General features: G+C 55.2%; 7 protein-coding genes across 7 annotated transcripts; 3 read left to right on the top strand and 4 right to left on the bottom strand.

Moving 5' to 3' along the window:
• The first annotated feature begins 1,460 nt into the window (after positions 1-1,460).
• BZA05DRAFT_413469 (uncharacterized protein) lies at positions 1,461-2,097 on the top strand. The gene has a single exon (XM_051485189.1). It carries the CDS (start codon positions 1,514-1,516, stop codon positions 1,781-1,783), a length of 270 nt encoding a protein of 89 aa, XP_051334665.1. The 5' UTR covers positions 1,461-1,513; the 3' UTR covers positions 1,784-2,097.
• Positions 2,098-2,515: 418 nt separating this feature from the next.
• BZA05DRAFT_229949 (uncharacterized protein) lies at positions 2,516-3,795 on the bottom strand. The gene is made up of 4 exons (XM_051479803.1): positions 3,743-3,795; positions 3,254-3,686; positions 2,872-3,090; positions 2,516-2,773 (listed from the first exon to the last, which is right to left on the bottom strand). Exons 2-4 carry the CDS (start codon positions 3,655-3,657, stop codon positions 2,593-2,595), a joined length of 804 nt encoding a protein of 267 aa, XP_051334664.1. The 5' UTR covers positions 3,658-3,686; positions 3,743-3,795; the 3' UTR covers positions 2,516-2,592.
• Positions 3,796-4,253: 458 nt separating this feature from the next.
• BZA05DRAFT_229947 (uncharacterized protein) lies at positions 4,254-5,069 on the bottom strand. Its single transcript, XM_051479802.1, has one exon. The coding sequence runs from the start codon at positions 4,902-4,904 to the stop codon at positions 4,362-4,364; it is 543 nt and encodes a 180-aa protein (XP_051334663.1). The 5' UTR covers positions 4,905-5,069; the 3' UTR covers positions 4,254-4,361.
• BZA05DRAFT_229946 (uncharacterized protein) lies at positions 5,070-6,012 on the top strand. Its single transcript, XM_051479801.1, has one exon. The coding sequence runs from the start codon at positions 5,236-5,238 to the stop codon at positions 5,782-5,784; it is 549 nt and encodes a 182-aa protein (XP_051334662.1). The 5' UTR covers positions 5,070-5,235; the 3' UTR covers positions 5,785-6,012.
• Positions 6,013-8,160: 2,148 nt separating this feature from the next.
• On the top strand, positions 8,161-9,255 carry BZA05DRAFT_422929 (uncharacterized protein; the record flags this gene model as incomplete). The annotated part of the gene is made up of 2 exons (XM_051485840.1): positions 8,161-8,581; positions 8,699-9,255. 2 exons carry the CDS (start codon positions 8,161-8,163, stop codon positions 9,253-9,255), a joined length of 978 nt encoding a protein of 325 aa, XP_051334661.1.
• Positions 9,256-13,209: 3,954 nt separating this feature from the next.
• On the bottom strand, positions 13,210-15,571 carry BZA05DRAFT_229929 (velvet factor-domain-containing protein). The gene is made up of 3 exons (XM_051479800.1): positions 15,308-15,571; positions 15,117-15,201; positions 13,210-15,040 (listed from the first exon to the last, which is right to left on the bottom strand). The coding sequence occupies exons 1-3, from the start codon at positions 15,447-15,449 to the stop codon at positions 13,324-13,326; spliced, it is 1,944 nt and encodes a 647-aa protein (XP_051334660.1). The 5' UTR covers positions 15,450-15,571; the 3' UTR covers positions 13,210-13,323.
• Positions 15,572-21,829: 6,258 nt separating this feature from the next.
• Positions 21,830-22,189, bottom strand: BZA05DRAFT_413448 (uncharacterized protein). The gene has a single exon (XM_051485188.1). The coding sequence runs from the start codon at positions 22,173-22,175 to the stop codon at positions 21,945-21,947; it is 231 nt and encodes a 76-aa protein (XP_051334659.1). The 5' UTR covers positions 22,176-22,189; the 3' UTR covers positions 21,830-21,944.
• Positions 22,190-22,575: the final 386 nt, after the last annotated feature.

Raw genomic sequence — 22,575 nt, 5'->3', positions numbered from 1 at the left:
ATGGGGGTGGGGCGGGAGCGGGCACTCTTGCGGACGATACCGAGCGGGCAAAGCAGGATATGGGATAGGTATCGTATGAGGATTGATGAACCGAACAAAAAGGATATATGAACCAAAAGGAATGGAGGGTGGGGGGGGGGGGGGGGAGACGGGAGGGGGGGGGTGGAGGGGGAGAGATGACAGCTGCAGGATACAAGAATACCGATGAAGCCAATCTCATTCGCCCTCGGCCGCGTACAAGTTTGCAACAACACAAGAACTTATGTAGGTAGAGTAGGTATAGCAGGTATAGTAGTAGAGCAGGTACTTCTCAAGAGTGGTAGAGTACGGACGACGGATAGGTAGGAACTTCAGGAGATACCGGAACCAAACAACCACTTTATGACCAAAACCACAGAATCACACACACCTAGAATCCGCCGCCGCCGCCATCGCCGTCGCCGAGCCAGCCCCAGCAGCACCAGCCGCAACACCAGCAGCCGCAGCAGCAGCTGCTGTAGACGACATGAGTCCGTCCGTCTGTCCGTCTGTCCGCGTGAGAGCCAAAGCACACACACCACACACACCACACACCGTTGATACACCCTTCACACCCTCTCACACACCCTCACACACCCTCACACACACACCGTTCACACACACACACACACACACAGACGATACGTAGTAGTAGTTGGTAGCAGTAGCGGGCAGCGGCGGAAGCTCTGCGAGCGTGGTCTTCTTCTCCGGCCGACTTCTCCGCCAGGAACAGTGAGCCCAGACCGACTGGCGGGTGGGCGGCCGTGTACGGTGGGCAGTGACTTTTTGGCTGGGATGGGAGGGAGGGGGGTGGAGGTGGGAGGGGGGATGGGGATGGATGGGGTAGGCCGGTTTGGTCTGTAACCGTCCGTCAAGCAAGGGCGGGCGTCCGATGCTGAGTTTCGATTTGCTGAGACCTAGTAGAGTAGTAGTAGCAAGTAGTAGTAGTAGTAGGACAAAAGTTGGCGGCCGTTCGCGCAGAGAGCGAGGAGGGAGGGGGGAGGGAAGGGAAAGGGGGATGGTGGATCGGTCCGGGTGATGGTGCGAAAGACGTCTGTGCGCGCCGTGTGTGTGTGTGTGTGAACGGAGCAGCGGCAGCAGTGGTGGTGTGTCTGAGTGTCCGAGTGTGTCTGAGTGTCCGAGTGTGTCTGAGTGTCCGAGTGTCTGTGTGTGTGCTTCGTTGCTGCAGAAAGAAAGACGCGGGAATTGGGGGGGGTGTGCGGTGCGGAAAGGGGAAATCCGGCAAAAGTCTGAAAACACAAATGCCAGCTCGCGACCCCCCTCCCCCCGGAGCCGCCAATTCTCCCTTGTCGCATATAGGCCCGATCAGGATCAAATTCGCGATAATTAACAGATAATAATTCTGTGATTCTGTGATTCGTTGCAACTCTGCGCCTGCAACTCTGCAGGGCCTCTCTTCTTTTTCTTTTCTTTTCCTTTTCCTTTTCTGTTCTCGAGCGCCCCTACATACGGTATATACCATACCAAGACGACGATGACGATACCGCTGACGGTTCCACTGCCGCTGACGGTGACGGTGACGGAGCTCTGTTTCCTCAGTCCTGCCTGTCAATGCCACCCCAGTGACCGACCCCCTGCAGGTCGCCATTCGTTCCGAGCCCATTCTCGAAGGGCTAGGTTACGGTACTCTACATACAAATCCTCCTGTCCACCAGCAAGAATTCTCCGCCTCTTTCTCGCCGCCTCTCACCCGCAGATCAGGCCAGCCATCTGGTGCCCCTTCGCTCAGTCGGTACCTACATGAGTAACTAGGCCATTTGTCCTCGTGTTGCAGTGCGCACTGCGTCCGACACAATCAGTCACTGCACCATATTCATCTAGAAGACTGACCACTACATATCATAGTAATGGTCGCGCAGCACGATCCTCATTGCCAGATCCTCATTGCCAGATTCCAGATCCAGATTCCAGAGAGAGAAAGTTGATTGTTCATCACATCCGAACATCCCGGCTCGCCCTTCAAGTCACCCCACCCGGTGTTTGTTGGGTTCGGAAGTTTCCTTGCTTGCTTGTCTCACAGCCACGCCACGCCCCGCCGGCTCCCTGCCGACGGTTTTCTTGGGGGCCGGGGGAGGGGCCAGGGGGGCGAGCGGGCGGGCGGAGACGAATACGGAGGCGGCGGGCAAGGGAGGGATATATAGCATGGCCGGTATGATACATACCGGTACTTGAGAAAACGCGAGTGTGCGGCGATGCTGTAGTCATCCAGAATGTCATGCTACATAGAGTACATAGAGTACATAGAGTACATAGAGTACATAGAGTACATAGAGTACATAGAGTACATAGAGTACGTGCCTATGCGAGCGTCAACGGTCAGACACCTACTGGATTGCTCCCCAGTTGAAGAGGACGCGCATGTGAAAACCCTTTGGACGACCAACCGACCGACTCGGTGATTCTGCCCACGCATTCCAGCTAATCACGTCTCTCATCCGCCCAATGGCATTGGGCCGTCGTCGGAGTCGTCTTCGCCGTCGTCGGAGTCTGCAGAAGCAATTCATGCCAACGGCCAGTCACCTGGTCAGTCACCTAATTGGGGGCCGTGGGGTGTTATTCCTCCGCTTTCTGTCCTGCTCGACCGGCAACAGAGAGACACATCCAGTCGAGTCCAGTCGAGCCGCTTAATTCAACCGCTTGGCTTGAATTGACCGCTTGTGCTTGAGTTGACCGCTTGTGCTTGGTCTTGTGCTCGTGCTTGTGCTTGGTCGTCGTCGTCGCCGGGCTTTGAATTCTGGAAGGCCATTTTAATCCGTTTAATCCGTTTAATCCGTTTCATGTTGAGTGTTGTGCAGGAAGAGGGACACGGAAGGGGAGGGGAGGGGTACTTACTTGGTGATACTGTCACACCGGGTATATGATAGGTTACAGATGATTGGCAGGTATCTAGGCCCGCGAACGGAACGGAACTTGGAAGGGGAGGCGGAGTGGAGGAACGTAGCATAACTACCATGCTCATTGCTCACATGTAGGTAGGATAACTGGAAAGAAAAAACCGTTGAACGTACATATGTACTTGGAGCAGATACATATGCTGCCAGCGGACAACTACTATCGATGGTGAGTTAGGTATCCCGTCAGCTTGGAGTGTTCACACACACAGAGTAGGTACATCTACACACCGACCCAAGTACCATAGAGTACCAGACATACCGCACACGCATGGAGTGGGTAGGTACTCTACTCTATGTATGTAGATGTCTGGAATACCTACATAAACCGTACTATACCTAACCTCCATACTCCAACCAGATCCCACGAAGCCGAAGAAGAAGAGGCAGCAGAACAAGAAGAATATCTCGGGTCGAGAGGGTCTGTCCGACGGCGGAATCCCTGGACACTATTCGCAGTCAATCCTCCGCGGCCGCTACGGAATCGAGCAAATCCGAATCCGAATCCGGGTCTGATTCGCTGAGCTGAGCTGACCGGCCGTTCGGTCGTGGAGGTTGCCGGGCGTATATAGTTGGTACTTTCCAGCCCAGCCCAGCGACCGGGCTTCTGTGAGCCCTGGGCCCTGAGGACCTGGGGTGGGTGCTGATGGATGGTGCATGATGCAAGACACATGGCTCCATCACAGTAGCCATCACCGTCCGGACCCCAAAGATGCACGCTGGACATTCGGTGCTCTGTCTGTCTTTGGTAGATATCTAGTATGTAGTCAGCTGTGCGTCCAGCAACTGAGGTGCGTCTGTACGGTACTCACATGTATGCAGAGTAGGTATGTAGAGTATGTAGCCCGAGCCCGAGCCCGAGACCGAGCCCAGCAACTGGGGTCAGCGACATATCTACTCTAGTTAGAGTCCCAACGTCGTTGATCGGAGCTTTTGACTTCCCTTCTTTCATACTTCCATGCATATGCCGAGTATGATGGCCCCGGAAGTTGCCAGGAAAAGTGTACCCGAGCACACTGAGTGTGGTCTGGCGAAGCCCCCATTCCCCCGCCGATTGCAGTTGCAGGTCGAGCCTCCATTTGTCCAATAGTTATGGCTCCGGTCAGCAGTTGCCAGGAAAACTGTTCTCGGACACTGAGTCGGAGTGGCCTGGCGAAGTCCCCAGTCCCCCATCGATTGCAATTGCCTCCAATAGGTACCGTACCAGTCATCCATCCGTCCATCTATCCATCCGCTTTTATTCACAACGACAGACAGACGTCGATCGACAAGCGCCGGCGCGCCGCAACCGGCAACGACTCAACGAGTGATGGATAACTAACCCGTACGACGAACTCCTCGGTTCGTACTCCACAATACATATCCGACGTCGCCGACTTAATGTCGCCAGCCAGACCAGATGAAACGCTCCGGAACCCTTCCCCCTTCGATTCATCCGACTCCACTCCACGCGAGCACTCCCGGCCGCCGGAGCAAGGGGCGCCGCCGGCTTCTAGGCAAAGTAGGTTGGTTGGAACTTGGAGGTTGGAATGGCGGGACGTATGTATGTACCGCCGTACCGGTGAGCTGGATTGGATTCCAACGTAAGGGCTGGACTGGACTGTGGACTGGTGCTGAACGAATGGAGCATATGTATGTATGTATGTGCGGGCATATGTGGGATGCGATGGGGGAGGGGGAGGCGGACGGATGGGCTTGTGCTTCCCTTCCCTTCCCTTTCCGAGATAGGTCGAGGTGGTTATCACTCGTTCTCATGGACGAGTGACGCTCCCCTCTACCTACCCGCGGGAACAATTTGAAGATCTCTCTCTCCCTCCCGCCGGAACAACTAGCAGGAAAGGTCGGGAAGTTGGTGGTCGTCATAGGTAGTCTAGTAAGGCCGTATGCGACAGTTAATTGCTGTTCTCTCTCTCTCTCTCCCGCCAGAGCAACTTCTTGTAGATTATCGATTGGCACGAGTCCATGACCCCGCATAGGGATCTCACTCCAACATTCGCCGGCCCATCACAGATAGCAGATAGGTAGCAGATAGGTACATAGCAAGGTTCTTCCCTCCTCGCCGGCCGCGAATCCGGTTTCCTTCACATCATCCGCCGCGGGGGGGTGGTCCTGTTGCCTGTTGCCTGTTGGTGTCAGGTCCCAAGGGTTTGCCCAATGCCCCGTGGTTCGCGCATCGCATCGGCTCCTGCTCCTGGCCCTGCCCGAACCCAGGCTCCTACCGGTATGTAGTCCGGCCGTTCGTGGCCTGCTCTCATGTACTATATTGTACAGCCTTCCGAACGTGAGAAGTCAGATCCCATCCATCATGCTTCCTGAATCCTCCGTTTCACGCCCCGGCCCGAGCAGATCTTCTTCAGCCTTGAGCCCTGTTGTGTTGACTCGGGGCCCAGGTCAAACCCGGTGGTTTTCGAGCGAGCGAGAGCGAGGGAAAGTCGAGCAGGCCGGGACTACATGGTACGTACCATGCCCCGACGAACGATTGCCTTTTGCACACACACACACGAGAGCGTCGATTGGGATTGGTGTCCTCCTCCTGCTGCTGCTACAGCCTTCCGTACGGTACGGTACGGGTACTCTCGTTAAGGATCTTGTTTCGTCCGCCAAACAGCCGCCTTCATTCATGAGTGACGAGTCTTGTGTGGAGCCCTGTGCTTTCCGTCGGCGCCGGTTCGAGGCAGTGATCGGTCGAGTGGTTTCAATGGTCGGCTTCATATTGTCAGGTATTCGATTAGGTAGTCGCTTCCTACTATGTACAGCCGTCCTACATACTCAAATAGATATGACCATTCATTCCTCAGTGTCCAGATGCGGCACCCTCGAGTCCAGTCGTTTCTCCCGGCGTGAGTTGAGTTGAGTTCTCGGTGGTGACTAGTCGAGTTGAGTCGAGTGATATCGGTGGTCAGTCCCGGGTCTCCTGCCACTTTGTAATTGGAATCCGGTTTTGTAGACGGCTCTTTTGCCAACACCCCTCCAGCTCCGGGCCGGAGGCGAGATCGAGAGGAGAGCATACACACACACACAGAAGAAAGAGGAGATATGGAGGTTGATCGTCTAGGTATTCCGTAGATGATGATCCAGAAAGAAGAAGAAGAAGAAGAACCCCGCCACCAACATTGATTCCCACCAACGTTGATGCCCACTATAGTACTAACCACATTCGTTTTCTCCCGCACATAGGTCCTCCTCTCGCTCCGCCACACCGGGCGACAAGTGCAGCCTTCTCTCCCATTGCTGCATCCTTCATTCCTTTCGTGATGTGATACTTCCTCAAGCGGGATTCCCCTTCGCGAGCGACCAGAATGGAATCTCCCTCACCCTCGTTCCTGGAGATTCTAGCTTGGGATCCCCGATACATCGAGTGATACCTACCGTACCAGCCACAGTCTCGAGACGTCTCGGTTTCCTGCCACCGTTCATTCGGCCTCACCCCCGATCCCAGAGAATCCAGAAAACCCAGCCCTCGATCCCGACACATCGAGTGATACCTACCTTACCAACCACTGTCTCGACTCTCGAGACGTCTCAATTCCTTACCAACGCCTAATAAACCTCCTCCCCAGTCCCTACCACCACCATCCACCGTGGATCTTTCCACACCTCCCCCCTCCCTCCCATGACAGCGCTCATCCTCGACCCGGGGTTCCACCTCCGCCCCCATACTCCCATACCCCCATACATAACGTTCAGTAGAGTATTCCATCCCAGCGACATGGCAACCCCCACCTACCCACCCACGCACTTGACGCAGATCCTCCGATCCGTGCGGCTATAGTACATATACGCATCCCCCAAAGCGGTACACATGCATGCTTGTCATTGCCAACGTTTCGTCCACGGTCCGTGGTCTACGGTGCAGAGTTCACGGTGCAGACCATGCTCCCGACCGACCGTGTCAGTACATACAGGCGCAGTCTTCCGATGGGGCCGGGCCATGGGTTTACTCTACTCTACTCTACTCTACCGTACATAGTCGACGTTTGGGCAAGGTAGATACGCAGCCTTGAACCCCGCTACCGTACCGCATAGCGTCCCGAGGGTGGGTGGGGTGGTGGTGAGGGGGGACCCACGGTACCGTACCCACCGTCCCGTCAGTACCCCGCAGCTCGGAATCTCGGCCGAACCCAACTGACCATGAGCGGGAGGGTATGCTATGTACGGTAGCCGGCAGGGATACATAGGGCGGGGCTGTGGATTCTTGCGATGTGCAGGGAACATGCTGGGGCGCGGGTCGGGGGCTCGGGGGCGCGGGTCGGTCGGTCGGTCGTCTCGCCGGCAGCCGGCTTCGAACTGCACTGGGCTGGGCAGCGCTGGTCAAAGCGACTGGCTACCGCTAGGTAAGGTAACTACCGCCGCCGCCGCTTGAGGTAGCCTGCTGGCTGGGTTTATCGTACATATCGGCGGCCGCCAGCTCGTCGCGGGGGGGGGGGGCGCGGGAAGGTGGTTGCTGCATAGATTCGCACTCGCCTGCGGCCCAAACGCACGCACGCAACGGAATCTTTGGATCTTTGGATCCTGCGGTGGGTATGCACGCTCTGTCTGCGCCGGAGATGGACTACATACGGACGCGGTTGGGGAGGGCTGAGCTGGGCTGGGTGAAGAGTGATAGGCAACCAATAGGTATCGAGCTGGTCGGTGAGGCGACAGTTGGGTGGAAAAGGATATGAGGTATGTAATATGCCATGATCCACCAACTAAGAACCTAAGGTCGAATGCAATGATGATTAAACAAAAACAAAACTACTACGGACGCGGTGGGATGCGGTGGGATATACTAGTAGGTGGCAATCATGTTTGCTACGGTACCGGTGTAGTTACTGCGATCCCCACGTAAAAATGGTTCTCTGATGGCTTTTTCGCCGCCGATAGTATCGATCTAGGCGGTGGATTGATGATGGGGCGGGGTAGATTAGTGATATGATAAGCAACGATCTGATAGTGAATTCCAGCGTCAATAGCAACGACGACCGAGTGATCTAGCAGAATTGGCTGTGAGCGTCAAACAAACCAAAATTAGGGAAACGGCTAGTGGCCAACCTCACCCATAAAACCCGCGAGAATTGCCGCCAGAACGCTTCTTCCCCTTTCCACATCACACACCACCTTGGTTCCACAAATCTCCTGCTGCCTTCTTTGCACAATCTCAGAACCATTCCCACGACTCTCGGGTTTGTCTTCTCTGCTCGATCTCGCTAACGTTTCTACAAAATTGACCAGCTCTTCATCGACCAAGATGGACGGACAACAGATGTTTGCTGCTTCCTCCGCTCCAGCTCAGTCTGCTTCGACCGATCCGGCTCAGTCTACTTCCTCCGCTCCGGCTCAGTCTGCTTCGACCACTCCGGCTCAGTCTGCTTCCTCCGCTCCAGCTCAGTCTGCTTCCTCAGCTCCAGACTCAGCCTACTTCCATCGGCCAGACTACGTCAACTTCCTCCGGCCACTCAGCCTACTCCCTTCGGTCAGACTCCGTCTACCTCCTCCGGCCAGACTCAGTCTGGCCCCTCCACTCAGGCCGCTGTGCCTCCGCACGCTGCCCCGGCAGTCCCCAATGCCCATGGCGTATGCCCAGGTCCCGACCTGCTGCACGCACCGCACCCCCACGGCGCTGGAGGCGATGCAGATATATTGGGGCTGCACGTGTTCCATCTCTACCCGTTAGAGACGTTTGCCTCCCTCGGGGTGTTGCGGCCCGTAGGGCCTTTGTAAGGTCGGCATGGCCACAGCGAAGATTCAACGTTCCCTGGACCCCTCTGTGCGAATGCGGTATGCAGACAAGAAGTACATCTCGGCACCAGACGTTCTCTGGACGGACATCGAGAAGGACTTCAACCGGGTGGCCAAGATCGACGCGAACGTTGGTCTCTACAAGCTGAACGCCATCCGCAGGGCCGACTTCGACAGCGCGGCTGCTTATCACTCTCGAATTCTGGAGATAGCTACAGAGTTGCGCAACGTGGGCACCGAGCTGCCAGAGAAAGTTCTGGCATCCTACATGGTCCAAGGACTCCCGACGGGTGATGTGTGGCTTGCTTTTCGAACAAGTCTCAACTCAAGTGAAAGTGCCGGAAGCTGCCAGGAGATTCTAGACCAGATCCTCGAGCGCTCATATGCATGGGACCGGCACGGTGTATCCGCATATACCAACACCGAGTTATCGACCGCCCTCTTTGCGAAGAAGGGTACGGCCAAGAAGAAGGGCACCTTTTGGGAGGCCTTGAATACGGGTGCAAACCCGTTTCACACGACAGTACCCTTTTGGTACGGCCAAGGGTCGGCGACGATGCTGGACGCCGAGATGGAGGAGAGGAGGATGGGGGCGGGGTACTGAGCGTGGGAGGTGGCCTGGTGTAGGGTTGTAGATAGGTCCGAGTGACGACAGATGTACGGGGGTAGATAGACTTCGGGTCCTCGACCTTCTCTTCCCAATCAACCAACCTTTCCCCACCTACTACTACCAACACCTCTCTACATTTGGTAGCAACACCTCAATCAAAACAAGCGTACCTCGTTACTTGGTAACGTTCCTTACGCTTGACGAGGCGAGACGAGACGACGAAACCGAAGCGCATCGACAAGACGAGGGAAGCAATGGACCTCAGAGGAAACATCGACGAGGACGAGCCCATGACCAGCAACCCTTGGGGTCGGAGGGGGTGGTTTTTTTCCGCGGGTTTCTTTTTTTCTTTTTCTTTTTCCGGGTGATTTTTCCCCGTGATTTTTTTCTTGTCTTTTTGCTGTTTGGCTGATTTTTCCCGGGCTTTTTGTTGTTTTCTTGTTGCCTGTGTTTTGCCGGGCCCTTTTTATTTTATTTTATTAATTTTAAAAGTTATTTTTTCCATATTTAGTGTGTGTTTTTGGAGTGTTTTGGGGATGTTTTGAGGTTCTTTTTCTTCTCTTCTCTGCGGAGTATGCACTATATAAAGTAGATAGTGGGCAGTGGGCGGTGGACGCAGTGTCCAGGAACGGGCGTCGGGTGCTCGCTCATGAGTGACTGACTGATGTGTGCTGATTTTAGCAGTGGCGGACTCGCGGCGACTCCCGAGGCTCAAGTGCATTCAATGTGCAAAAGTTACCGGGGCTTCGCTTCCAGTTAGGATCCCGGGGCATAGGTAGAGTAGAAGGTATTGTATAAGGTAGGTATATGAATATCCTCATGGTAAAGAAGTGTTGAGTTGTTCTAATTGATCCCACAATTGAATAGATATGCCCACAGAAATTGGAATCACCACACGGAGGACAGGGGACGGCGCATGGTGAATACGCTCGTGGTCACTCGGGCCCGACAGACAGACAGACAGCGGGCTGCGGGAGACGTATCCCCTACTTGTTCGGGAACTTGTAAACTTGCTACATACATGCAGTGCATAAAGTTGGAGTAATTTGGACCAATGTAGAAAGGTTAGAAACGAGTGAATATCCAAAGCATCATGTCGGCGAGTGGATTCCGCAGAGAAACTTGTATAAGTTAGTAGAAACTCATACTTTCCTCCTCCTCCCGAAGCTTTTCTAAACATTTTTACAGTGTAGTGTTTAGTATCCGGCGGCCTGTTTGTGGCTCGAGTCCTAGCTCCAGAGTCGACATAACCTCTGTACTCTACATATCAGCCCTGTTACTCATCCCATTGTCTCTGGTACCTATTGGAATTTGGCACCGAAGATGGGATGGTCTTTTTTTTTGTTTAATCATTGATTGTATGCGACACCCCGCCAGTGCCTCCGATATTCCAGTCCAGTCTGTCTTTCAGCAAAAGTCGGACTGGACTGAGAGGTTCAGTGGGGCAGGAGGCGTTGACTGGATTGGACTGGGCAGGAGGCGCAACTGGTAGGGCTGGACGGACTGCAGTCGACTGGATGGACTGGATGGACTGCGGTCGACTGGACGGACTGCAGTCGACTGGATGGACTGCAGTCGACTGGATGGACTGCAGTCGACTGGATGGACTGTCACTTTGAATGGATTGGAAAATGTTTGAAATCAGTAATGAACTTTTTGTACACGTCTATAGGTACATAGTAAATCTATTGCAAATCCTCCTCGCACAGACAATGCATTGATCATACGGTAGGTAGTCTCCATCTCCTTGATATCGCCCTATGTACAATACATAGCAGCTATGTAAAAGACCATCTCGTGAGTCGTTGCCAGCTTTTCAAAATTGAGAGTCGAGACATTACAGGGCCTTAAAGTTCAGTGTGTCGTGACTCGTCACCCATGCTGCAGCGGCGATGAGAGTGTGTGTGGCTTTACTAAAGTCCCACTAAAACCTCGTTCCGGCTCTGCTCTCGTGGCGGGAATGCCCAAATACCCATGTAGGTACTCGAGGGCCACTCTGGCAAGATCTTTCCAGCGAGGCGAATGTGACTTGATACCTATCCGCCCAGTACTATACCACATCGCCAATGGAACCGCATGGAGGCGGCTCCAACTTCCAACTTCCTGCTGGAAAACATCCACCATATCTTTACTTATTCAGACGACGGTGGAGTAGGAGATACTCTAGAGAGCTGGCATGAACATGTGATACGTTGAAAGAGTGATTCCCCCGCTAGCCACATACCTAGGTAGCTCGAACTTCGACCCAAAAAATTTCAGAAAGTGTCGGTCTGTCACTCGACTGCAGTCGACTGCAGTCCGAGCCGGCAAATCTTGGGGACGGACTGGGTTCACACCGTCCTCCAATTCTATGGACTGGACTAGACTTGACTGGACTACACTGATGCAGTCTGGACTGGACTACATAGGTAAGTATCAGGAGCAGTGTAACTCACCGACAGAGACGGCACGGGAACCCGGCGGACAGACAGCGGACAGCGGACAGCGGACAGCGGACAGCGGACAGCGGACAGCGGACAAGACAAATAGGTAGGTAGTGGAGTCGGACAGCGGACTGACTCGGTGGACAGCGGGCTGCGGGCTGCGGGAGAAGGATACCAGCACGATACCAGCAGCATTCTCCATAATCCGGTCCAGACTGCAGTCCCGACGGGACGGACTGGACTGGACTATGTAGAACACTGATTCAACCAGCCAGCCAGCCAGCCATCCAGCCAGCCAGTCCGCTCCCACGAACCAACCCCCCTTCATAGGTAAGTCCTCCGGGTGCTGTGTGCAGTGTGCACAAACCAAACAACCCACCGACAGAGACGGCACGAGAACCCCGCGAACAGCGGACAGCGAGCTCACTCGGACCCGGCGGATAGTGAGCATGATAGTAGAGAACGGTAAAACAGCAATTCAAGCAGAAAGCAAAAATAACCATATATGTACGCAAAAACAACCGCCATGAGTCCATCGTCCATCGAAGCCCAGCCCATCCACCATCCTGTCCCGTTTCACCAGCCCATCCACCAGCCCAGTCCAGCCCATCTTATCCACCATTCCCATTCCCATCCATCGTATCCACCATCCACCATCCACATCCCATCCACCATCCCTATCCACCATCCACCATTTCCACCATCCCATTCCCTTCCCATTCCCTCCCTTCCATTTCCTCCCTTCCATTTCCTCCCTTCCATTTCCTCCCTTCATCCATCTCACCAACCTAGAAACCCCCCCAAACCCCCCAAAAACGCACCATCCAAACAGCAGGAAGAAATAATATTTTGTTGTAAGAAAACAGGAAAAGAGGAAACGATGAGTACATCAGTGAGTGATATGATGTGACATGCATGTACGACACTTGGGGGTTGGGGGTTGGGGGGGGTATATGATATGATATGACACAATACGATACGATGATATGACAAGCAAGTAAGAAGATGTAGTATGTTAAGAGTGTGATCAAGAATTGATATTAAGAACTCGCCACCAGCCGCTCAACTTCCAGCAACGATCGAACAAGAGAATGATACAGATAGGTATGAAGAGCCAGAGATCGAGATTGAGAGAAGAAGAAGAAAAAAGACTTGTGTACTGACGGATGACTCTCTCTCTCTCTGCAACCCAAACATTGAACGCAGTGGCTGATTTTCCGTTCCGTTCTGTATATATCAAACTATCAATCCACCCCAACTCTTTCCCTCCTTCTTTCCTTTCACAAAAACTTTCGAACCAAAAGGCCACAAAACACAAAAACACCAAATTACACTGCGAAAGCAAAAGCGAAAGCAAAAGCGAAAGCAAAAACAAAATAGATATACGAGGAGAGCGAAGCAATGCATGCTAGATAAAAAATAAAACATAACATAAGAGAGCCTGGTATTGACTGCGTGATATAAGTAAAGGAAATAAAAAAAAATGCCACACGAGAATATAGACAGGAGGACCGTAGAACGAAAAAAGATGAGGAACCCGCCAAACCATGAATACGAACGAAAGGAAAAGCCAAAAAGCCAAAAAAAAAAACAAATCCAAAAATCAAACACCAAGGAAGAAGAAGATGACGAAGACAGCTTAGATGCCACCAGTCAACTTTCGCACGATTTCTACACCGTCCGCACGGCGATACGTCATCTTCAGCTTGTTGATGTCGTCGTAGCCGTCGTCCTCGGTGTCGGCACTGAACGGTGTTGCGTCGCTGCCGTACATGTCCGACTCGATGTCCGGACGCATGCCGCTGCGCATGGATCCCTCCGTGTGCGCAGTGTTGAAGACACGGCCCCATTGCCTCTTCTTGGAGGAATCGGTGGCAGGTGGCTGCGGTGCCTGGGACGCAGGAGTTGTCGGTGCGTATCCGCTGGAGCCCGAAGGGTAGTACGCAGAGAACTGGCTCGGGTTCGGCGGTGCGATCTGCGAGGGAGCGACGGGTGGTGGTGGCGGGGCAGCAGTGCGTTGCTGCGACGGTGGCGCAGGCACCGGGTTGGGCGCCGAGTATTGCGACGGAGCAGTCGCACCGGGAGTCGTGGGCTGGCCACTCCAGACTCTGGGCTCGAGCGGCGGGAGCGCAGGAAGGCGGATCGGAGGAAGTGCCTGTTGTGGCTGTGGCTGGGTGTAAGGCACCTGAGGAGCATACTGCTGTGCCTGACCGTTGTATCCGTTTTGCATCGGGCCGTTGTACTGCGGCTGCTGGGCCAATGGGGTGGAAGGCCTGTAGTGAGTGGGTGCGTGGTACGCAACATCGGAATCCCTCCTCTGGCGGTACTGATCCACCGAATCTCTCCTGTCGCCATTCTGGCTCTGCGCCGCCATGGTGCTCTCGCGGGAGCTATGGTACGACGACGGAGGCGGTGGCGGCGGTGGGGGCGCCTGGTACTGGCCCTGGTATCCACCACGTCCGTACATGTCCTGCGCAGGAGGCTGTTGGCTGTAGGTCGGAGCGGGAGGGGGAGGAGCCGGCGGCTGGACCGAGTGAGTGCTGCTACCGAAGCTCAAGTGTTGGGGCTGACTCGCAGGAGGAGGAGGAGGCGGTGGTGCCTGGTAGTGGTTAGTCACCGGCGGCATGTATCCACCGGTGCTGTTGTATCGCTGAGGCTGCTGATCATTCTCCGCCACGGACGCCACTGAAACATCCGACCCACTCCTCTTGCGCGCATCCAAGGAATTCGAACGGTGCATCGAGTACTGAGGCGGTGGAGGAGGCTGGTGATACTGAGGCGCCGGTGGTTGCTGGGCATTCTGAGCCTGGATGTGGTTCTCGATGTCGTACTGGTCTGTCGATCCATTCCTTCCAGCCCTCAACAACGCCGTCTCGTCCATCTCCTCGCTATCCCTGCCACGAACCCTCTCGTTCCTCCTTCTCATGCGTACATCACGCCTTATGCGCACACGGCAACCCTGCTCGGCTACGATCCTCGACAGAGCGGTCGACTCGGCCAGTCCAGGGAACTTCTTCGCCGAGAACACGGTAAAGGCCTTGGACTTGACATCCAAGCGATGGGTGCAGAACTCACGTGGCTCCAGCGGGTCCTGAGACTGGTTGAACGAAGTCTCCTCGTTGGAGTGTTCGTACAAGCCGAATCGCAGGCGATACCTACCCTCGTGTCGAACGGACAGATCGGGGAAGATGAAGTATCCAGCCGGGTTCGGGCGATCGAGATAGGCCATGCCGGAAACAGGGACACCGGTAAGGACAGGAGCGGGAGCGGGAGCCGGCATTCCTCGCGCCTGAGCGACAGGGCGCGCATGTTCCAAGGTGGCGAACAGGAAGAAGTTGGCATTGTGTGCGAATGTCCTGGCAGGCGTCACTCGGGGTCAGCTGGTTGCGTTCCCCACACGATCGATTCCAAGAAAGAAAAGGGGAAACATACACGTCCGACTTGTCCTTGCCCACACCCTGCCACAATCGGAGCTCGACAACTGGAGGCGGATCGACTGGTCGACGGTCGGCATGCGCTGCAATCGGTCAATCACTCGTTCATTCGAATCTCTCTCTCCCATCTCCCCCTTTCAGAACGTCCGAGGAACGCAATCACTCGGGCGATGAGGAAAAGGAGCGTACATTTTGCGCCCATTCCACAAGCTCTCGCCCTCTCGGGCTGCTGCAACACCTGCAGCCGGTACTCCAAGGACTGTCCATTCTCGAGCTGGCGTTCAAAGATCGCGACCGTCTCGGGGACGTCGTGGATGGTGTTTCGACTCATGTCGAGTATTGTTGGGTGTGAGTGAGTGTGTTTTTATTTCCTTTGCTGGTCGATAAAGCTGTAGGATATGAGCCGATGGACTCGAGTATATTTCCTTCCGTGGCAGAACGAACCTCTGGGGTGGTTGAGTGGGAGCTGGTAGTTGAGAACTAAGGAGGTAGTAGTCCGGATTGGAAAGCGCGATGGGCTGGAGTCGATAATATTTCGGGATGCGATAAAGGGGAGGGTGTGTGGTAGAGGCTAGCTAACTAATTTCCAAGAGCATAGCCGTCAGCACGAATGTCGTTGAAGTCGCGATGATTGTCGCGCTGCGTTCTCGAGACGGTTCTCCTGTGCGATGTAGGAGGGTGGAGTGCTTGGGGCGAGTCGGAGGGAATGGCAACAAAAGCAGGCGGCAAGGAGTTTTGAGGGAAACAGCAAGTGTGGAAGAGAGAGTGTGGGACCCCCCTCCCTCGCTCCATCCCCGTTCGCTCCTTCCCACTCCCACAAGCCCCCCAGGCAGCACACCCATGGCCACCCACACTCCATCAAGCTGTGGCACACTTTTGCCGGGAAGAGGATGGAAGGATGGGTGGATGGATGGATGGAGTAAGAACGGAACAGCCAACGAAAACGAAAACCACATTATACCAGAAAAAGACGATATCCCTTTTCCCGCCGAAATGATATTCGTGAATCCCAGCACGATAAACGATGATAAATGCTCGAAATATTGACGATTGATACTTTGAGGGGGGAGGAAACGAGAGTATTATCTTCGAGTCCCTTTTATTTGTTTTCTTTTCTTTCTTTCTTTCCCTTCCGGGAGACTGGGAATCCTTCCTTCCTTCCCCGTCCACTCCTGTTTTTGTCTGTTCCAAGATTTGACGGTCGATGCATATGCAGCGACAGAAGACAGAAGACAGGCGGGCAGACCGACAGACCGACCGACAGACAGACAGGCAGACCGACAGACACAGACAGACAGACACAGACAGACAGAGGCCCACACACGGAACCAGAACCAGTTGATCCCAGTTCAAACGGGGTGGAGGTAAGTGCAATTATTTTCTTTTTCTCTTTCTTTTTTTCTTTCTTTTTTTCTTTCTTTTTTTTTCTTTCTTTCTTTTTTCTTTCTTTTTTTTCTTTCTTTTTTTCTTTCTTTTTTTCTTTCTTTTTTTTTCTTTCTTTTTTCTTTCTTTTTTTTTCTTTCTTTTTTTTCTTCTTTCTTTCTCTTTGGGTTGGGGGTGGGTGGGTGTGTGGGTGGGTGTGTGGGTGGGAAGGCGTCAGCTGCTTTTGCGCGGTTCTGGTGGCAGATACCTTTGCGGGCTGGGCTCGGACGTGAGAGGAGTGGCGCGCGACGACGAAGCGGCAGAGCTAGGGAGGGAACGATGGGCTTGACTTGACTGGGCGTGATTTGACTGGGCGATGCTGCTGGCCCGGGGTAGGAGTCTGGCTTGGGGTTTGGGCTTGGGAGGTGGGGAGAGACGACGAGATGGTATTCTACAGTGAGATCGCACACGGCTCAGGCGTGTGGAGGGATGGGAAGGGGGATATCCAAAGGTTGCTGCTTCTGCTGCTTCTGCTGCTTCTGCTGCTGCTGATGTCGTCGGGTGGGAAGAGGGAGGGCGAGGGAGGGAGGGAGGCGAGCGGGAAGGAAGGGCAGGGAAGCGCATGAGAGAGGCAAAGGGAAACGGAACAGTTGCACGCGGCTAGTCCTCGTCTGGCCACACCGAACGACGGGTATGGAGGGCGGGCAGGAGCGAGAGCGAGCGAGCGAGGGAAAGCCTGGAGTCCAGGCGCTGGATGCCCACGGATGGGGTGGATGGGTGGAGATGGGCCGGGGGTGGGGAGGGGGGGTGGGAGGGACGGCGAGGCAAACAGGGGGCAACTATCGCTGGGGAGCTAGTTATATCGGCGGGAAGCGTGGGTGGTAGGATGGCCCATGGATGGACCATGGATGGATGCGGTCATTAAATTGGCGGAGTAGACTCCATGGAGAGTGGCGTGTTTTGCTAGTACCGGTATGGCTGTAAAAATATCTTGAAGCACCTCGTAGCAAAAACCGGAATAAAACCGATGTGGTAAATCGGCCGCATACGGCCGAAATGGCAGTAAAAAACAGAATATCCCCGCACCCGCAGCCCGCCTGCCTGCCGCCTTCGCGTCGCATCGCGTCTCTCGCGTCCGTCCCCGTCCGTTCGCTCGTCGGCTCCATCGTCGGGTCCGGTCCGGTTATCCCACATACGCGCACACGCACACGCACAAGCACACGCACACACCAAGCATCGAGCACAAAGCACAAAGCACAAAGCACTCTACTCTACTTTACCCGCCGCGCCGCGCCGTCGTCATCACGAAAAGCGAAAAGCAGCCCAAGCCCGAGCCCGCTGGCTCTCCCAAGTTCCCATCCCAAGTTCCCAGCCGCTGCACGAGCTCTCTCCGGGCCCATCTCTTTCTTACATATGATACGCACCGCACCCAAACGCCGGTTACTGGTGGGTGGGTGGCTTGCCTCTTCCTTCCTTCCTTCCCCCAACCAGAGTAGAGTACCGTATCTAGCCCCAGCGAGCTCGGCACCAACCATCTCTCTTCTCGCCCCATGCCCCAAGAAGGACGAGTCCCAAGGGCCAAGTCGCACTGCCCACACCCCCCTGTCATGCTACACATACATTATCTCGGTGGGTGGGTTCGCTAGTGGCGAGTAGATAATCCCTGCAGACAGAGCAGAAGAAGCTTGGAGGGTGCTGGAGAGTGGAGAGTGGAGTCTAGTCGGCTTGGGAGTAAGCACCGAGTGCTAGTTTAGCTACCGGTACTTGCCTAGGATAATAACAGAGCGGTGTATCGATCGGTCGGTCGGTCGACGACGGCATCCAACAGCCAACAGACTACGGTAGGTATGCGGTCGAAATAAACATCACAAGTAACCACGGTCCACGGTCCACGGTCCACGGTCCACGGAGTCGTCTTCCATGGTCGGTCGGATGAACTTGCTTGGATGGATGGATGAATGTATGGCACGAACTCTGCGCGGCCATGTGTCTACGGTCTACGGTCTAGACTGATGGACGGACGGGTGGATGGATGGATGGTTTGCGTCCGAGCATTCCCGCCGCCGCCGCCGCGCTGAACGCGCGGGATGATGCCTCAAGGATCAACGCCGAGTCAACGGTCCGCCTGCCAGGATCAGGATCAGGATCGTCGCCCGCCCGGTCGATTCTCACCGACCGAGTTCACAGCCGCCCCGAGTGGTCTGGTCATAGGGACGTTCCTCGGGCACTCGACGCCCGAGTCGTGAAGGCAGGCAGTATTGTACATAGCAACAGCAGGGTTGCCTATTGGACTATTGGATGTGAGACAAAGACGACCAAAGTTCCAACGGAATGTCGATCCTCGGAAGAAAGTGCTGAAATTGGCCGGAAATATTCTAGGATCATAGGATGTCGATGTGCATTATGACTGTGACTGTGGATTTGTGATGTGACTGAAGTCTGAGTGAGGCACTCGCTATCCAGCCAGGTAACCATTCGGTTCACGCATCCACACCACACCTCGATCGTAATCACTGGTATCGGGCCTACCTGCCTGCCCGGACGAACCCATTCGTTGTTCGATCCGAATGGTTCATCTCAACTCTCAACTCTCAACTCTCGAGGCTTGCTGGGGCTAGAGTACGCACTCGGGATCGGGCACTAACACGACGGAGCAAACGAAGATTTGGATGCATACAAAGGTATCTGCCAACAGGATCCACTCATGCAGACTGCACTGTCCAGAGCCCATCAGATCCCAACTTCCTGCAGAGTCAGCTTGATGGCTTGAAGCATATGTACTCTAGGTACATACCGGTAGTTCGTGAACGGCTGCTAGGTATGCCTAACTACCCCCAGCAACTTGCAAGTCCATCCATCCGGAATTGAAATAGGTAGGGCAATGACGTCGATTTCTGAGCCGGAGGAGGAGGAGGAGTCTCGCTTTGAGTATGTAAGCAGCAAGCTCCGAAGCTCGAACTGACCAGCCGAACTGACGGCCATCATGGTACCGTGCTCGGTACTCTACAGCGATTGCGCGGGTTTCAACTAGTAGATGTAGCCGACCGTACTCTGCTCTACCTACCATACAACAGTGTCTCCCACCCGGCAGTCACCGGAACCCGACGGGCAGATGTAGATACCTACCGAGTGTGTAGATGTTTACCTACCCACGCACGCATCACGGTTTACGCCACCGATTAGTATATGTAGAGACGTTTACCGGTAGTGGGGTGCTGATCTACTCCTGCATGACCTCACTTCACTTCACTTCACTTCGATTAGATCCGAAACGGCGGGAAAAAACGTTTCGACGAGAGGTGAGATGCGGCTATCGGCTGGTCATACATATGCAAACATTACGCGGTAAGTGGGCGTTTCCCGGAGGTATTTTGAGTTTGGCGGGTCCCGCCCTGGGTATCCACTCTGACTTGGACGGGATTGCGCGGCTGCCCAATCAGGGCAGTGAGACAGAGAAACAGAGGGAGGGAGAGACCCGCACGCTGCGCTTAGACACCCGCCATCGCGGGAGATGAGATGCTGTCCACTGTCCACTGTCCACTGTCTGGTACGGCGGTACTATGGATCTGGATCTTGCGCGCGGTGACGCGGTGCCGTGGTTCTCCTCCTCCGCCGCGCCCCGGGAGGGATCGGTTCCCGCGAATAGGGAAATAAGCGAAGGGTTCGCTCCCCTCGCCTCTCGTGGTCGCCGCGCACGCACACTCCTCGCATCTCGATTCTCCCATGCATCTCTACCGTAGGCATTTCCTTCTCTCCGCTCGAATCACACGCGCTTGGCTGTCTCGCATCGCAAATCGCAAATTCCACCGACACCCCACCCCGTCGCCCGAACCGAACAGAGCCGCGTGCGGCGTGCGCAACACTCCACTCCCGACCGGGACCCAACCCGACCCAGCTGGTGGTGGCTCGGGACAGGACAGGACAGGACAGGACAGGACGCACCAGCCACGACGACGGTGCCGATGTCTGTGCGCTGTTTTCTCTCTCTCTCTCCCCCCCCCTCCCGTCTCTCTCCCTCCCTCCCTCTCCCTCCCTCCCTCTCTCTCGCAGGAGCCGGCGCCATCACGTCGTGCCTGCAGCCCGCTGCTGCAGAGAAGGACGGAAGAAGACGCGCGGGCATATGTACCTATGTAGGGACCAGCATCCAGCATCCAGTATCCAGCATCCAGCAGCACCGACGTGCAGTGCAGTTGCAGTTGCAGTCCCATCCGGGCCCGAAGAACCCGCCGGCCTGCGGGTAGCGTAGAGTACTCTGCCTATGCTATATATGCTAGATGTCGGTACATGGTGTCGGAACCCATCCAGGTATGATGTCTGTACTCTATGTAGAGTACCTAGTCGGCTGTTCGATATGGGTCGTGGGAGGAGTGGGATTTCGCACGAGCCAACCAACCAGTCAGCCAACCAGCCAACCAACCGGCTGCGACCCCTTCCCTTCCAGTTCCTCCCACCTATCCCACCCACGCACACACGCACACACACACACACATACATCCATCGCCAACCCCCCACCCCCCGCGTTCGTGGAACTCGGGTCCGGAAATCCCGACCCGAACCGAAGGAAAGGATCGTTAGTTACGAACGAACGATGCCTTTCCTCCCCCATCCCCGCCCCCCTGAAACCAACCACGGTCGGACGTTCGACGGACGGGGGAAAACAAGCAACGGTATGTATCCAGCCAGCCAAATAAATACGAGTATCTATAACTAAAACGAGACGAGCGAGACCGGTCGGTCCGACCCGGCACCCAAACTCTGAGCTGTCACATCTGGCCCCCCGCGCTCGAAATGACCGTCGAGAGGAGGGAGGGAGGGAGGGAGGGAGGGAGGGAGGGAGGGAGGGAGGGAGGGAGGGAAGGAGAGGAGTACGGTACGGTACGGGCAGATATGGTGGCTAATTTATCGTAATACGATCCAAGAGTAGAGTACCAGAGTAAGGTAGAGTAACAAATGAGAACGATATCAAAAACCCACCCACCAACCCACCAGCCCACCCATCCATCCCCCCCTTCAAACCCCACGCATGCACCACAACCAAAACCACCACCACCACCACCACCACCACCACCACCACCAGCACACGGCAGAAGTGCCACGCCCCCCTCTCTCGCTCTCCCTCCTCCGTCGCGCTGCTGCGAACCAAAACCTGTTGCTGTTGCTGTTGCTGTTGGCGGTGGTGGTAGTTAGCGGTGGTGTGGCCCATCCCTGCCCAGCGAACCAGCACTATTCCCTGTCGGATTCGCGGTGCAGCAACTTCCAAGACAACCCCATCCACCCATCCACCCTGATCCCTCCCCTCCCTCCCTGATCCCTCCCCCCTCCCACCCTCCCTACCCTACCCACACACCCCTCCACTTCATAATTTCTCTAACGGCGGCTACTTTGGAGGGAGGCTACTTGGGGGGGCTACTTGGGGGGCTACTTGGGAGGCGGAGGCGGGCGCGGGCGCGGGCGCGGGCGGACACTACCCGAAACAGCTGGAGAGCAGAGCAGAGCAGACAAGAGAAGGCGGAGAGGAAGAACTCGCTCGCTCGCTTGCGTCCGTTGACTGGTTGACTGGTGGGTCGGGATGATGCGAGGACGCGAAGTAAGGCAAGGCAAGGTAGGGTGAAGGCAGGGTGAAGGCAAAGGTAAACGCAAGGGCGAGTGCGAGCTGTGTCGACACCTGGAGTACCTGGAGTAGAGAACGGTACATGGAGGACTCGGTACATACATGCTCTGCTATTCAGTAGAGTATGTACCGTCCTCAGTATCTAGAGTATCTAGGGTACATAATCATCCATCCATCCAGCCAGCCCTCTCGCACAGCTGCACTCTGGAAGACGGCACTCCCCCAACTTCCACCACTCCCCCAGGCATCCAAGCACCCAAGCAAGAACCTGTGTGCAGCCCAGTGCCAAGCCTATCCAGTCTCAAGTCTCGATCCCCACCTTCCAACGCCGGATGACCTCTGGTCCGGTACTCTACATACTCACATAGAGCACCCCCATACCGGTATCTGGCTCTGCGCGGAACGCTGTCTCTCTTCCTCTTCCTCTTCCTCTTTCTCGCCTGCGATCAATCGTCAAACCATATCATAGGGCTTCCTATGTATG

The sequence above is a fragment of the Tricharina praecox genome (genome assembly GCF_024521635.1).
Source record: "Tricharina praecox strain CBS 144465 chromosome Unknown BZA05scaffold_54, whole genome shotgun sequence".
NCBI classification, from domain to species: domain Eukaryota; kingdom Fungi; phylum Ascomycota; class Pezizomycetes; order Pezizales; family Pyronemataceae; genus Tricharina; species Tricharina praecox.
This window is presented reverse-complemented; position numbering and strand designations above follow the sequence as displayed.

What these genes read in the sequence shown, in the direction of transcription:
- BZA05DRAFT_229946 (XM_051479801.1), top strand. Translation starts at nt 5,236, where the DNA reads ATGCTTCCTGAATCCTCCGTTTCACGCCCCGGCCCGAGCAGATCTTCT.
- BZA05DRAFT_229949 (XM_051479803.1), bottom strand. Translation starts at nt 3,657, where the DNA reads ATGTCCAGCGTGCATCTTTGGGGTCCGGACGGTGATGGCTACTGTGAT. An exon ending in TTAGGTATAGTACGGTTTAT is followed by an intron (nt 3,091 to 3,253) that starts GTAGGTATTCCA and finishes CACCATCGATAG; the next exon opens with TAGTTGTCCGCTGGCAGCAT. An exon ending in CGGTGTGACAGTATCACCAA is followed by an intron (nt 2,774 to 2,871) that starts GTAAGTACCCCT and finishes ATGGCCTTCCAG; the next exon opens with AATTCAAAGCCCGGCGACGA.
- BZA05DRAFT_413469 (XM_051485189.1), top strand. Translation starts at nt 1,514, where the DNA reads ATGACGATACCGCTGACGGTTCCACTGCCGCTGACGGTGACGGTGACG.
- BZA05DRAFT_229929 (XM_051479800.1), bottom strand. Translation starts at nt 15,449, where the DNA reads ATGAGTCGAAACACCATCCACGACGTCCCCGAGACGGTCGCGATCTTT. An exon ending in TTGTGGAATGGGCGCAAAAT is followed by an intron (nt 15,202 to 15,307) that starts GTACGCTCCTTT and finishes GACCGATTGCAG; the next exon opens with CGCATGCCGACCGTCGACCA. An exon ending in GGCAAGGACAAGTCGGACGT is followed by an intron (nt 15,041 to 15,116) that starts GTATGTTTCCCC and finishes GACGCCTGCCAG; the next exon opens with GACATTCGCACACAATGCCA.
- BZA05DRAFT_229947 (XM_051479802.1), bottom strand. Translation starts at nt 4,904, where the DNA reads ATGCGGGGTCATGGACTCGTGCCAATCGATAATCTACAAGAAGTTGCT.
- BZA05DRAFT_413448 (XM_051485188.1), bottom strand. Translation starts at nt 22,175, where the DNA reads ATGTACCGTTCTCTACTCCAGGTACTCCAGGTGTCGACACAGCTCGCA.